Here is a 12,500-nt window from a genome sequence, read left to right on the forward strand (position 1 = left end):
CATATCTGAGTCGAGTACACACACGACACACACATCCGAGTTGAGTACACACACAACACACGACACACATATCTGAGTTGAGTACACACACGACACACACGACACACATATCTGAGTTGAGTACACACACGACGAGGAACGAATACTGAAACACACGCATCACTCTGTAGACCTCAGATGTTACTACAGCCTTATTTAGAGATGACACACTTTAAATAGGGGCGGGGTTTTATTAAAACAGAGGCGTGTCTTGTTTTTTGCTTGATATCAGTTTCAGGTACAACTGAAAACCAGCTTAATAAAGAAAGATCTGGCAACCTTGGAGTCCTAAAACACACACAAATGAGTGTAATAGTGTGAACATTGAGTCTGGAGAATGGGTTATTCATGCTTTAATGAACTTTCAGGTGATATCAGTGTGAAGATTTGAACTGTAATGAGGTTCATACCAATTCCTGCAGGGGGAAAAGGAGGAAGTGTAACGACACGTGTGTGTGTGTGTGTGTGTGTGTGTGTGTGTGTGTGTGTGTGTGTGTGTGTGTGATGTTATAGTACAACTGCATCATTATTACACTCATAAAATAACCAGAGCAATGAGCACTGTCCATCATAAAATCTACATTACTGCTGAAATGAGGGGCCAGGAGGCGTCATCTTCAGACGAAGGAAAAATAAGACTTAAAACTCTGTGTGTGTGTGTGTGTGTGTGTGTGTGTGTGTGTGTGTGTGTGTGTGTGTGTGTGTGTGTGTGTGTGTGTGTGGCTTACCCTTCACATTGACTTTATGTTCTCCGGTGCCAGGATGAGAGATAAGATCCACGTGCATCACCACTTCTCCCACAGGGCTGGATGATGATTGCCCTGAGATTACACACACACACACACACACACACACACACACACACACACACACACACACACAGACAAATATTTCACTAAATCTTTTCAGTTTCCTCCAAATTTCCCACCAAAGATCTTCTTGTTTAGGCCACGCCCACTTACAGATAAAAGATGAATATTTAAATTCTGAAACATACACAAATACAGGTACAGGTGGTTGTCATGGTTATGCTGCACTAAGCACTGAACTACATCATCTATCAGCCCCGGCATGTCACATGACCCTGTCACATGACATACTGATCACTCCAGTTCTGTTCTGGTGTGTGTGTGTGTGTGTGTATGTGTATGTCTGTGTGTGTAGGTGCGTGTGTGTATGTGTGTGTGTATGTGTATGTGTGTGTGTGTGTGTGTGTGTGTGTGTGTGTGTGTGTGTGTATGTATGTCAGTGTTAGGTTTTTGCCATTATTGTGTGTATTTGTTGCTGTTGTGCATGTATTGTTTTGTATGTCATTGTTGTGTACATATTGTCATTGTTGTGTGTGTCATTGTGTATATATATATATCTTTGTGTATGTGTCATTGTTGTGTATAGATCGTTGTGTATGTGTCATTGTTGTGCATAGATCGTTGTGTATTTGCCAATGTTGTGTATATATCGTTGTGTATTTGTCATTGTTGTGTATATATGGTTGTGTATGTGTCATTGTTGTGTATATATCGTTGTGTATGTGTCATTGTTGTGTACATCGTTGTGTATGTGTCATTGTCATGTATATATCGTTGTGTATGTGTCATTGTTGTGTATATATCGTTGTGTGTGTCATTGTTGTGTATATCGTTGTGTATGTGTCATTGTTGTGTATATATCGTTGTGTATTTGCCATTGTTGTGTACATATTATCATTGTTGTGTGTGTCATTGTTGTGTATATATCGTTGTGTATGTGTCATTGTTGTGTATATATCGTTGTGTATGTGTCATTGTTGTGTACATATCGTTGTGTATTTGCCATTGTTGTGTACATACTGTCATTGTTGTGTGTGTCATTGTTGTGTATATATCGGTGTGTATGTGTCATTGTTGTGTATATATTGTTGTGTATTTGCCATTGTTGTGTATATATCGTTGTGTGAGTCATTGTGTATATATATCGTTGTGTATGTGTCATTGTTGTGTACATATTGTCATCGTTGTGTGTGTCATTGTTGTGTGCATATTGTTGTCGTTGTGTGTGCACCATTGTTGTGTATACATATTGTTGTGCATTTGTGTTGTGTGTATGTGCAGAATTATTATCACATATGAAACACAATGATACAGCATCAGTCAGAGAAATCATACACACACTCACACACTCTCTCTCCACTGTAGTAGAGTGCAAAAGTTTGTACACCCTTTACTTCAAACCAGTGCGCGGTAACAAAAAAGTGTAACACTGAAAGATTCCTGCATGTGATGAAATCCTGCATCTTGTGTCTCTGAACACCTTTAAAAAAACCTGCTTTGTCAGTGTGTAGCTGCACCTGGATATGTAACTTGTGTATTTCCACAGATTATTAGTTTAGTTTATTTAATTTTTAACGTTCTCTGTGTGTCAAAACCATGAGGTCAAATTTAACGGCTATGAAACAGTCGACCTGTTCATGATGGAGGATCAGCAGCAGCTCCAGAGGCGTCTTGACAGCGTTACACACAATGAGGAGCTTCACGTCAGAGACATTAAAGTTTACATGCAAAAAAGGCAAAAAAAAAAAAAAAGTAGCCTAACGAGTGCATTGTGTAGGGAGGCAGAAAGTGTACAGGGTTCCGAGAGATGAGACTGGAGGAAAGCCCTGATTTAACACAACACTGCAGACCGAACAACAAACCGCTGATAAATCCCTCAGCACAAGGTCCGAAATCTTACATACACCAAACATCAGATCAGCCCACAAACTCTCATAAATCATTCACAGAAAAATCCCAAAACATCACATGAGGATTGAGTAAAAATGATAAACCCTTTAATAAATCTATCGTGCTGCTCTGTGCTTCTGGACCTGGCCGTGGAGCGCAGAGCAGAATTAATGAGTCAGGCGTAAATTTGGCCTCAATCAGGAGCGGAGTTAAGAAAAAAAATTGAACCACTTAGTTTCCTGCCTGTGGAATTCGTAGCAGCTCGGTGGGATTTCCCTTAGGAAGGAGCTACACACACACACACGCACACACACACAAGGACTGAAAATCGTACGGATCTGAACAATACAACACTGTTATAGATGAGATGCAGCACAGGCCAAGGTCCAAATAACACAGCACTCATTCATCAAATAAAACACACCCCGAGGACCAACCTGGGCCGAGCCTGGGAGAGAATCTAAAACATCTCCTACATACTTCACACCTAAAAAAAGCAGTTGCCGCAAAGCTCTTGGTTACGCCGAAGTGAATCGAAAAACATATATAAAGCCATGGGAAATCTCAAACAAACACATTTACATACTGATTTTATTTTATTTTTAACCAATTTTCTTGAGGGGGGCACGGTGGCTTAGTGGTTAGCACGTTCGCCTCACACCTCCAGGGTTGGGGGTTCGATTCCCGCCTCCCCCTTTTGGAGTTTGCATGTTCTCCGGTTTCCTCCCCCGGTCCAAAGACATGCATGTTAGGTTGATTGGCATCTCTGGAAAATTGTCCGTAGTGTGTGATTGCGTGAGTGAATGAGAGTGTGTGTGTGTGCCCTGCGATGGGTTGGCACTCCGTCCAGGGTGTATCCTGCCTTGATGCCCGATGACGCCTGAGATAGCCACAGGCTCCCCATGACCCGAGGTAGTTCGGATAAGCGGTAGAAAATGAATGAATGAATAAATTTCTTGACAATTTATATGACATTGTATATTTCCTGTAACTGCATTATTCACAGGACTGTCTGTCTCTCACAGGACAACCTCCAAGATTCCAGCAGTCTGGCTTTGAAGCAGTTCATTCCACAGAGACAGCCCTGTTGGATGTGTCTGTGAAAACTACACGCTCCTATGATCAGCTCCAAGATCTGTTATAACTACTAGTAACTAGCCTAAAATGGCAAGTATGTGACTAGCTAGCCTAAAAATAGCAAGTACTGTATGTGTACTTATGTATGACCCAGAGACTGATGTCCCTCACTGCAAGACACCGAGCTGCCAGTGATGATGAAGGAGCTAGAGCTGAGCAGAGGAACTGGGCCTTAAGTGCATCTGCTGAGGTTGAACTCTTAAACAGACGAGCAGTAAGAATGTCCTTGTGCACTGGAGGACTTTCAGGTTCAGAGCTTTATATCTTATCCACATTCCGTGTGTATTTTTTTTCACGTAAACACTCCAGGATTTAACGGATGAATCTGCGAAGAATCCAAACGTCTTGCTTGAAATAAGCATCAGTTCCCACAGTCACGTGCTGCTCTGAGGCTCGGCTTCTCTCCGCTCTGATCAGCTTGTTTCTATTTATAATCATCCCAACAAGCTGTGATTATTACACACAATTGCAGGAGAACAGGACAGTCTAATTTATCAAGATGACGTAGGAAAAAAAACGAGATGAGAGGAAAAAATACAGACGTGTGCTTCGACTGACGGATGTCTGATGCTGAATCTGAATCACTGCTCTGTAGTGATTCTGGTGCTAATTTGTTGGGTTGCTGCTCTAATTTATTTATTTATTCCTCTGAGACGTTAACGGCTGCATGCAACAGACGTAAGTGCTAACTGTGATACATGACGAGTGAAAGCGGTAGAATGAAAATAGCTAGTACCTAGTTTAAAACATCTAGTCTGGAACTAACTAGACAAAAAATTATAGTAACTATCCTTAAAATAGCTAGCATGTGACTAACTAGAAAAAAGCTAAAAACTAGCCTAAAAATAATATGCAACTAATTAGACAGAAAAGCGAGTAACTAGCCTAAAAATAGCTAGCATGTATCTACCTAAACAAAACAGCTAGAAACTAGCCTAAACATTGCTAGAATGTAACTAACTAGACAAAAATAGCTAGTATCGATCTAACTAGCCACAGAAAAGGTAGAAAATCGTCTAAAACAACTAGTCTGTAAGTAGCTGGACAATAAAAATGCCAGTAACTAGCCTAAACATAGCTAGCATGTTACCAACTAGACAAAATAGTTAATAACTAGCCTTAAAATAGTTAGCATGCTTAGAAAAAATAGCTAGAAACTAGCATAAATATAGTAGTTAAAATAGTAGAGTATTTAAAATAAAGTATTTAATAACTTATACTTTATTTCCTCTTCTCTCATTTTTTTCCCTCTGCATGTGATTGCGATGTAAATAAAGCGAGAAATTGTTACTAGCCTAAAAATAACTAGAAGTTAGCCTCAGTATAGCTAGCATGTTACTAACTAGACTGAAAGATCCAGTAACTAGACCAGCGTCCACCGTACACACAGAGCGAACGAGCCGTTACCATAGAAACGATAAGGTATAAGAACGAGCACATGAACGTTAAATATGTGAAAGTATCCGCAGTTTAAAAACAGAAGTGAATTTGATGTTTAAATGCCGTTATGCAGCTAATTCTGTTGAATAAATTCATGATCATTTAAAAGAAGTTCTCTCAATCTGAATCTGAGAAAAGAGACGAGACATTTACTATCTAGACTGTAAAAGTATACAACACCACTGAAGTTACACATGAGTGTACGCTCGAGAGGACGCTCAACGCTCACACGGGTTTATATTAAAACCTTCTTTCTGATATTAAACCGTTTCTATAGCAACAGCTCCTTCACAGGGAGGCTACGGTAGGCGCTTCGATTTATACACGGATTCAAAAATCCTAGACGTGGAGAAGTTTTCAAAAAGTAAAGAGATGAAAGGAGTTTTTATCATCTTCAGGACAGAGGATTAAAAATGTGTTTTCGCTACCAATTGGCTGTGTTTACTAATTATTACATTCAAATAATTCTATAATCATTGAATTACAATTGAATTAAATCTTGAATGTTACGGTGGGGTTTGGAGAAACATGATTTAAATGTAAACCTAAAAAAAAAAATAAAACGTAAAAAAAAAGTAAGTAGATTGTAAGTGACTGATTCTAGAAAACTCTCGACTGTGTGTTTTGGTTCTTTATTGTTTCTTCTGTTTATCCACCCTGCTGTTTCTTTGTGTAAGAGTCGTTTCTCTTTTTTATTTGGACTCATGCATTGCAGTGTAAGAGAGAATACGCTAAACAGGATAAACGTAAATGTAGAGAATCCTTCACTGCGCTGTCGGAGCTCGACTCACTTGGCATTTCATCCTCAAGAAGAAATCAATAAGTCCTGTCGTGATATGTTAAGAAAACTTTGGACGATTTTTGTCCTAATCGTCCTGTTCTCAGGTTGGAATTCCAGAGCAGCTATTTATTCGATTTTGGATAAAAGCCGTATCTATTAGTTTTGATGATATAATTCTGTCTTACCGCAAATACCGTAGAAAATGATGTGATGAATCAGACCTGATTCGGACGCTGGTCAGAAGGAAAACACAGACGCTTTGTGACTCAAACCGGCTCAGGGTGGAGACTGTGTCACTTAAAGGAACACAAATGAGGTTGTAGTGTACGACGGAGTAGCCAGGTGAGTCGAGCTGATGGATCCATGATGGAAGCAATTCTGCTGACTAGGGCTTGGAACTGAGAGTAAAATTAGCATGTGAGCAGTTACACTAGGTTATTTCTATGCTGTGGATTGAGTGCAACACTGTGTCAGTTGGTTTCATCAATAACATGAACGTTTGCTCTGTGATTTATTTCTATTTGTTCTTTTTAAAACCGTTCACAGTGAAGCTGCTGCTCCATTATCGTCAATGCAGACCACACAGTGTCATCTACAATAGTAGTCATTAGAATCTCTAGCTAAATAGCTTTACTTGTAGAACTGAGACCGTTTGTCAGTGTTGTTCCTCCTCATCCGTAATTCAGCACATTGACTAATTATAAAGTTCTTCATATGTTGGTTCAAGAGGATCTGAGCAGAGCAAGCACAGTAAAGATGGAGGAATCCTGATTATAGCATTAGCATAAGGTCCTGTCCTGCCTCATACGATCATTTATTCCAAACATACGATAAGTTTAACTTTGTCAAGCATAAAAAATTTTTTTTCCCCCTTCATTGATGCATCGCGTCACCAGAATTAGCATAATCTCACGACTGAAAATTCACAAGAGTCCTTCAAACCCACCTGGTGTGTAAAGTTGTGAATAATTAGGGTTCACGGGCCAGCGTTAACGCTCGTAGCTTTAATTACAAGTTTATTTCTTTGAAGTGCTACTAAATCACTCACTCATTAGAATTCCTATGAATTTTGTATGAGACTGGATCGACTCAGTGTCACCTGGGAGCGATATACCTTCACACACCTGCTAAAACAAACTTCTTCTAATGTTTGAGAGCGATTTTAGCGGCTCTGAAGAAGGCCGTGTAGAATACAACCAATTTTAGGGAAGCTTAAGAGGATCTAGAAGAGTAAACTTCACATAGGCTTCAGAAAAAAAAAGATGTGCACGGTGAAAATTCGATTTTGTTGATGTAAATAGTGAAATCGAGACAAATAGTGCAAGAGCTTTTATCATCTTTAATAAGATTTTGTAAACAGATGAAAATGTAATGTACACATTGTAGTGAGAAACTCTCGAAGGACAAACATTAAACCCTCAGACTGCAGAAATATTGATGGATTTTTAGTTCTGCTTTGTAGAAGCATCAATTTACCACAGCAGAATCCGGCAGAAGTCTGGTGCACCTTACATCTACCCTAGATCCACTAGAAGTCTGGTAGATCCAGCAGAAGTCTGGTGCACCTTACATCTAACCTAGATCCACTAGAAGTCTGGTAGATCCAGCAGAAGTCTGGGGCACCTTACATCTAACCTAGATCCACTAGAAGTCTGGTAGATCCAGCAGAAGTCTGGAGCACCTAACATCTAACTTAGATCCACTAGAAGTCTGGTAGATCCAGCAGAAGTGTGGTGCACCTTTCATCTACCCTGGATCCACTAGAAGTCTGGTAGATCCAGCAGAAGTCTGGTGGATCTTAAATCTACACTAGAAACACCAGATCTTACCACCCCAATCTCACGGTTTCCGCTCAGTTTGATATCCTGTATTTTGTGCAGCCATTTTCATGATACTTGTCTGAGCACTGAAGTAGATCCTATTCTCATCAGCATAGAATTATTGTAGGTCTTGTTGGGAAATTACGGCAGTAAAAGGAAGCGTGCAAATAATAAACAGAAGCGGCCCAGGAGAGAACCCTGTGGGACACCTTGAAATATTTGTAATCAAAATGAAATTTGTACTTGGCAGCAGGATAAACTAGAGTTTGTCTGTGAGGTAGGATTCACATTAGTACTCAAATAAGTAGAGAGAGAGATAAATATAAAGGAGGAGGAATACATCGACAAGACGGGAGTCAGTAGAGAAAAGAACCGCCCTTTTCAGGTCAGACTTTAATAGAACTGAGGGTCACAGATTTAAGTGGGATCCAAGGACCATCTTTACTTTCTTCATCTACTGTATTACTGGGATTTAGACCAGAAAGATAAAATCTTATTTAACTTTAGGTTTTTCAAAATGACACTGGTGCAACCGTCACTATGTTTCACGTCACACTCAGACCTTCGAATGGTGAGCGATGATAACTAGAAAGGTCACAATACCTCAATAAATACTTGTGGTATGTGTTGGGAGTCTAATAACATTTCAAAGATGCTTTTATCCAAAGCAATAATTCAACCCTGGAGCTGTTTGAAGATGTGCTCAATTCCAGAACCCTCAGTACTCAACAACTGTCCAGGATCAAAGTCAAATGGAACAAAGGAGTGATACAGACAAGGGTCAGAAAATTTCTGTACCATCTTTAACTTTTTTTCCCAGAGCCCAAAAGACATAGACATTTCCTCCTGTTTGTCTCGTGTCCATGTTGATGACTGAACGTCTTCGTCATGTCTCACTAAACAGTGGTGACATACTGTAAGAAGCTCATATGACAGCAGACACTCAGGACTTTAAGGACTTTGTAGTGATTCATCACTATTTCTGTTTTTATCTACAATACTAGAGGTGATAAATTCATAGAAAAGATAGAAGTAGTTCTTAATTGACACGTAACCTCAGAGTAAATTGTGATATCAAACCAATTTCTACTCTCTGAGACGCTCCAAGTTCTTCTTCATCTAAAAAGAAGCTCAGACTTGATCTTCAACACTAAAGTTCTGTCTACGGTAATCAACAGTAGGAGAAACACCATGCTGATAAATGATGACCTCATTGATGATGCCACTCATTGAGAGTGGCAAACTGGCCATATGTTCTGTCCCCTGTCTAATGCCCCTTTTCCACCAAAAAGAACCGGGTGCTGGTTCAGAGCTAGCGCTGGTGCTGGTTCAAAGTTGGTTCCGCTGGCGAACCTTCTAAGAACCGGTTTGCCTTTCCATCGCTTAGAGAACCGTCACAGAGCCGAGTCTGACGTCACTGTTATACATGTCACGTTACACAGCAACGTTAGTGCAGCAGCGACAAACACAAACACAACATCAACAATGGCGGATGTTGCTTTACTGTTAATGCTCATGGCTTTGAGAACCTACATTAACACCCAAACGCGGCGAATCCAACGTGTACGTGCAGCTCCATGTAATCTGTATAAACGGAGGTTGTTATGGAGAAAGTACATAACGTTATTTTATCATTAACACAGAAAAAATTAGCCTTAGCATGTAGCTACATACTATCATGTGTGCTGATAATGTATCATATTGTGGTAAAGTAAAAGTGTATTAAACATTAGTATACTTAAGGTATATTATCAAATGCGCTAACAGTAGCCCCGCCTACAGCCCCGCCCACAGCCCCTGACACAAGCGGTTCTTAAGTCTAGACCAGCAATGTTTTGGTGCTACTTAAGAACCACTTTTCCTGGTTCAGAGCCGGTGCTTTGGCTGTCGAAAAAGAAAGAACTGGTTCTAAATTAGGCTCCGAACCGGCACTCAAACTGCCCCGGTGGAAAAGGGGCATAATACATTGGCATTAGAAACTGATGGGCATCTATGAGGTCATACACGTGAAAGTCTGAGGATAGCATGTTCTTCTGAGTGTGTGACGCCTACCCGTGCTGCAGCATAAGCAGCAGTTTAAAAAGGTGCAGTTGGCTGGTTTCATGTGTCTTGAAGAAAGTGATAATAGCCTTCATCCTCCATAGTCATCCTCCGTGCTCAGTAGCTGTTATATGACAGGAAAGATCTAGCTGGGAAATGCCAAGAATAAATTAGAGGAAAATAAAAGAGATGAATTTGGTGTGTCATTGTGACTAATCAGAAGGTTGTGAGGTCACATCCCTCCACAGCCAAACAGCTACTGTTGGTGTTAGAGTTGTATGGGGACAGAAGACGGAGTCCAGAACAAAGAGTGTCATTTCTATTCCAAGTGTGTTTGGTTTTTTGTCCTTTTCTACCACCCATACACTCCTGCATGTACTCCTCACTCTCTACACCTGTTCTAATCTTTCATTACATCTTTTGCACATTAGTGTGTTGAGTTTTTGAGACATTTCCATGTTCAGCCCTGTCTTCTGCCACAAATCTTCTGAACGAAGCCTACAGGGACAGTATATTTAATTTAGTGTTAATCAGGATCACTTCAGCTCCTATCATGTGTAAGTAAAGTGAATTCCTTAACCAGAACACAGTAAGAGACGTGAGCAAGTAAGAGACGTGAGCTTGTAAGAGACGTGAGCAAGTAAGAGACGTGAGCAAGTAAGAGACGTGAGCAAGTAAGAGACGTGAGCTTGTAAGAGACGTGAGCAAGTAAGAGACGTGAGCAAGTAAGAGACGTGAGCACTTATCCAACGGATCGCTGATCGTTTTCTTAAAACAGTTTCATTAGAATTAGAATGTTGTTGAGTATAAAATATTAAAGTGTAAAGAGCTTGATTTATCTCCATTTCAGCCACATGCCTTCTCGCTCAAACTGCTGTACTAGCATCGTTCCACTTTTCTCTCTTCTCTCTTTAACTCTTCTCTCTTTCACTCTTCACTCTTCTCTCTTCACTCTTCTCTCTTCTCTCTTTCTCTCTTCTCTCTTTCTCTCTTCTCTCTTCTCTCTTTCACTCTTCTCTCTTCTCTCTTCACTCTTCTCTCTTCACTCTTCTCTCTTTACTCTTTCTCTCTTCACTCTTCTCTCTTCTCTCTTCACTCTTCTCTCTTCTCTCTTTCACTCTTCACTCTTCTCTCTTCTCTCTTTCTCTCTTCACTCTTCTCTCTTCTCTCTTCACTCTTCTCTCTTCACTCTTCTCTCTTCACTCTTCTCTCTTTCTCTCTTCACTCTTCACTCTTCTCTCTTCTCTCTTCACTCTTCTCTCTTCCACTCTTCTCTCTTCACTCTTTTCTCTTTCACTCTTCTCTCTTTCACTCTTCTCTCTTCTACTCCTCTCTTTCACTCTTCTCTCTTCTACTCTTTTCTCTTTCACTCTTCTCTCTTCCACTCTTCTCTCTTCACTCTTCTCTCTTCTACTCCTCTCTTTCACTCTTCTCTCTTCTACTCTTTTCTCTTTCACTCTTCTCTCTTCCACTCTTCTCTCTTCCACTCTTCTCTCTTCACTCTTCTCTCTTCTTTCTTCCACTCCTCTCTCTTCTTTCTTCCACTCTTCTCTCTTCACTCTTCCATATTTACTCTTCTCTTCCATGCTTAACCACCACATACGAGGTGATCTCATTGTTTTCTGTCTGCTAGTGGCTCTGAAAGTATGGCGTGTCGACTTGTGGTAAAACGCTAACACTCTTCTTTCATCTTTTATAAAACAGGGATGTCGAGTGTCACACATTGAGAGTGACAATCACGTATTTGGGTCTTTTCTCATGCTCTCCCGCCACACGTCGTATTTCTCACGCAGAAAAACTGACTATTTATCATATATTTAATAAGACGCAGCTCCCAAAACGTATCAGTCCACACCGTAGTCTCTATGGAACCGGGCAGGAATCAAGCGCGTCTCACCTGGAGCTCTTAGTCGAGCCTGATACTTATCAGCCAATCAAAAAAAGAGGCTACACAATAACCAATCAGAAAATAGCACTATTGTATCTGGGTAAGATTTAACGCAACAACTAATGAAAAAAAAAACCCACATTCATTAGTGAGGGTATTTTCGATGGTCAGTTTGAACAAAATCTCAACACGACACAGCTTGTCTCTGGACGGGACATTGTCCTCAATCATGTCCCTAAAAATGTCTGGGCTTGTGCTGAACTGTTTTATATGAGAGCAACAAATGATAAAGGAGTCCAAAAAGGCAACAAACACTTACAATAAACAACACCAGTCATAATCTCTCTCTCTCTCTCTCTCTCTCTCTCTCACACACACACACACACACAAACACACACACATTACAAAAATTAAATTGAACAAATACTTTATCAAAAGAAACACATTACAAAACTTGGTCTCACATTTTCATCATGGCTTTAATTGTCGACAATTATCTAAAGATTAAGACACACGGTTGCTAACAGCAATCCCGATCTGCCGTCACACGTCGTACAAGCAAAACTTGATATGAATGACTTTATTTTTTACGAAGAAATAAAATCGATCCTGACCTCAAAATATTCCATATAAATGGAAATGACTTCATGCTCGTA

The 12,500-nt window shown here is 40.2% G+C and overlaps 1 protein-coding gene across 1 annotated transcript in view; it reads right to left on the reverse strand.

Annotated features, from left to right (window-relative positions):
• The window catches only part of LOC132851492 (protein unc-13 homolog C), a 158,299-nt gene that overhangs the window by 5,743 nt on the left and 140,056 nt on the right, over nt 1–12,500 (reverse strand). The window contains exon 31 of the mRNA XM_060878406.1: nt 768–860. Within this exon, the coding sequence (XP_060734389.1) occupies nt 768–860 (93 nt within the window). The remainder of the gene's footprint in view (nt 1–767; nt 861–12,500) is intronic.

This window comes from Tachysurus vachellii, chromosome 9, assembly GCF_030014155.1.
Source record: "Tachysurus vachellii isolate PV-2020 chromosome 9, HZAU_Pvac_v1, whole genome shotgun sequence".
NCBI lineage: Eukaryota > Metazoa > Chordata > Actinopteri > Siluriformes > Bagridae > Tachysurus > Tachysurus vachellii.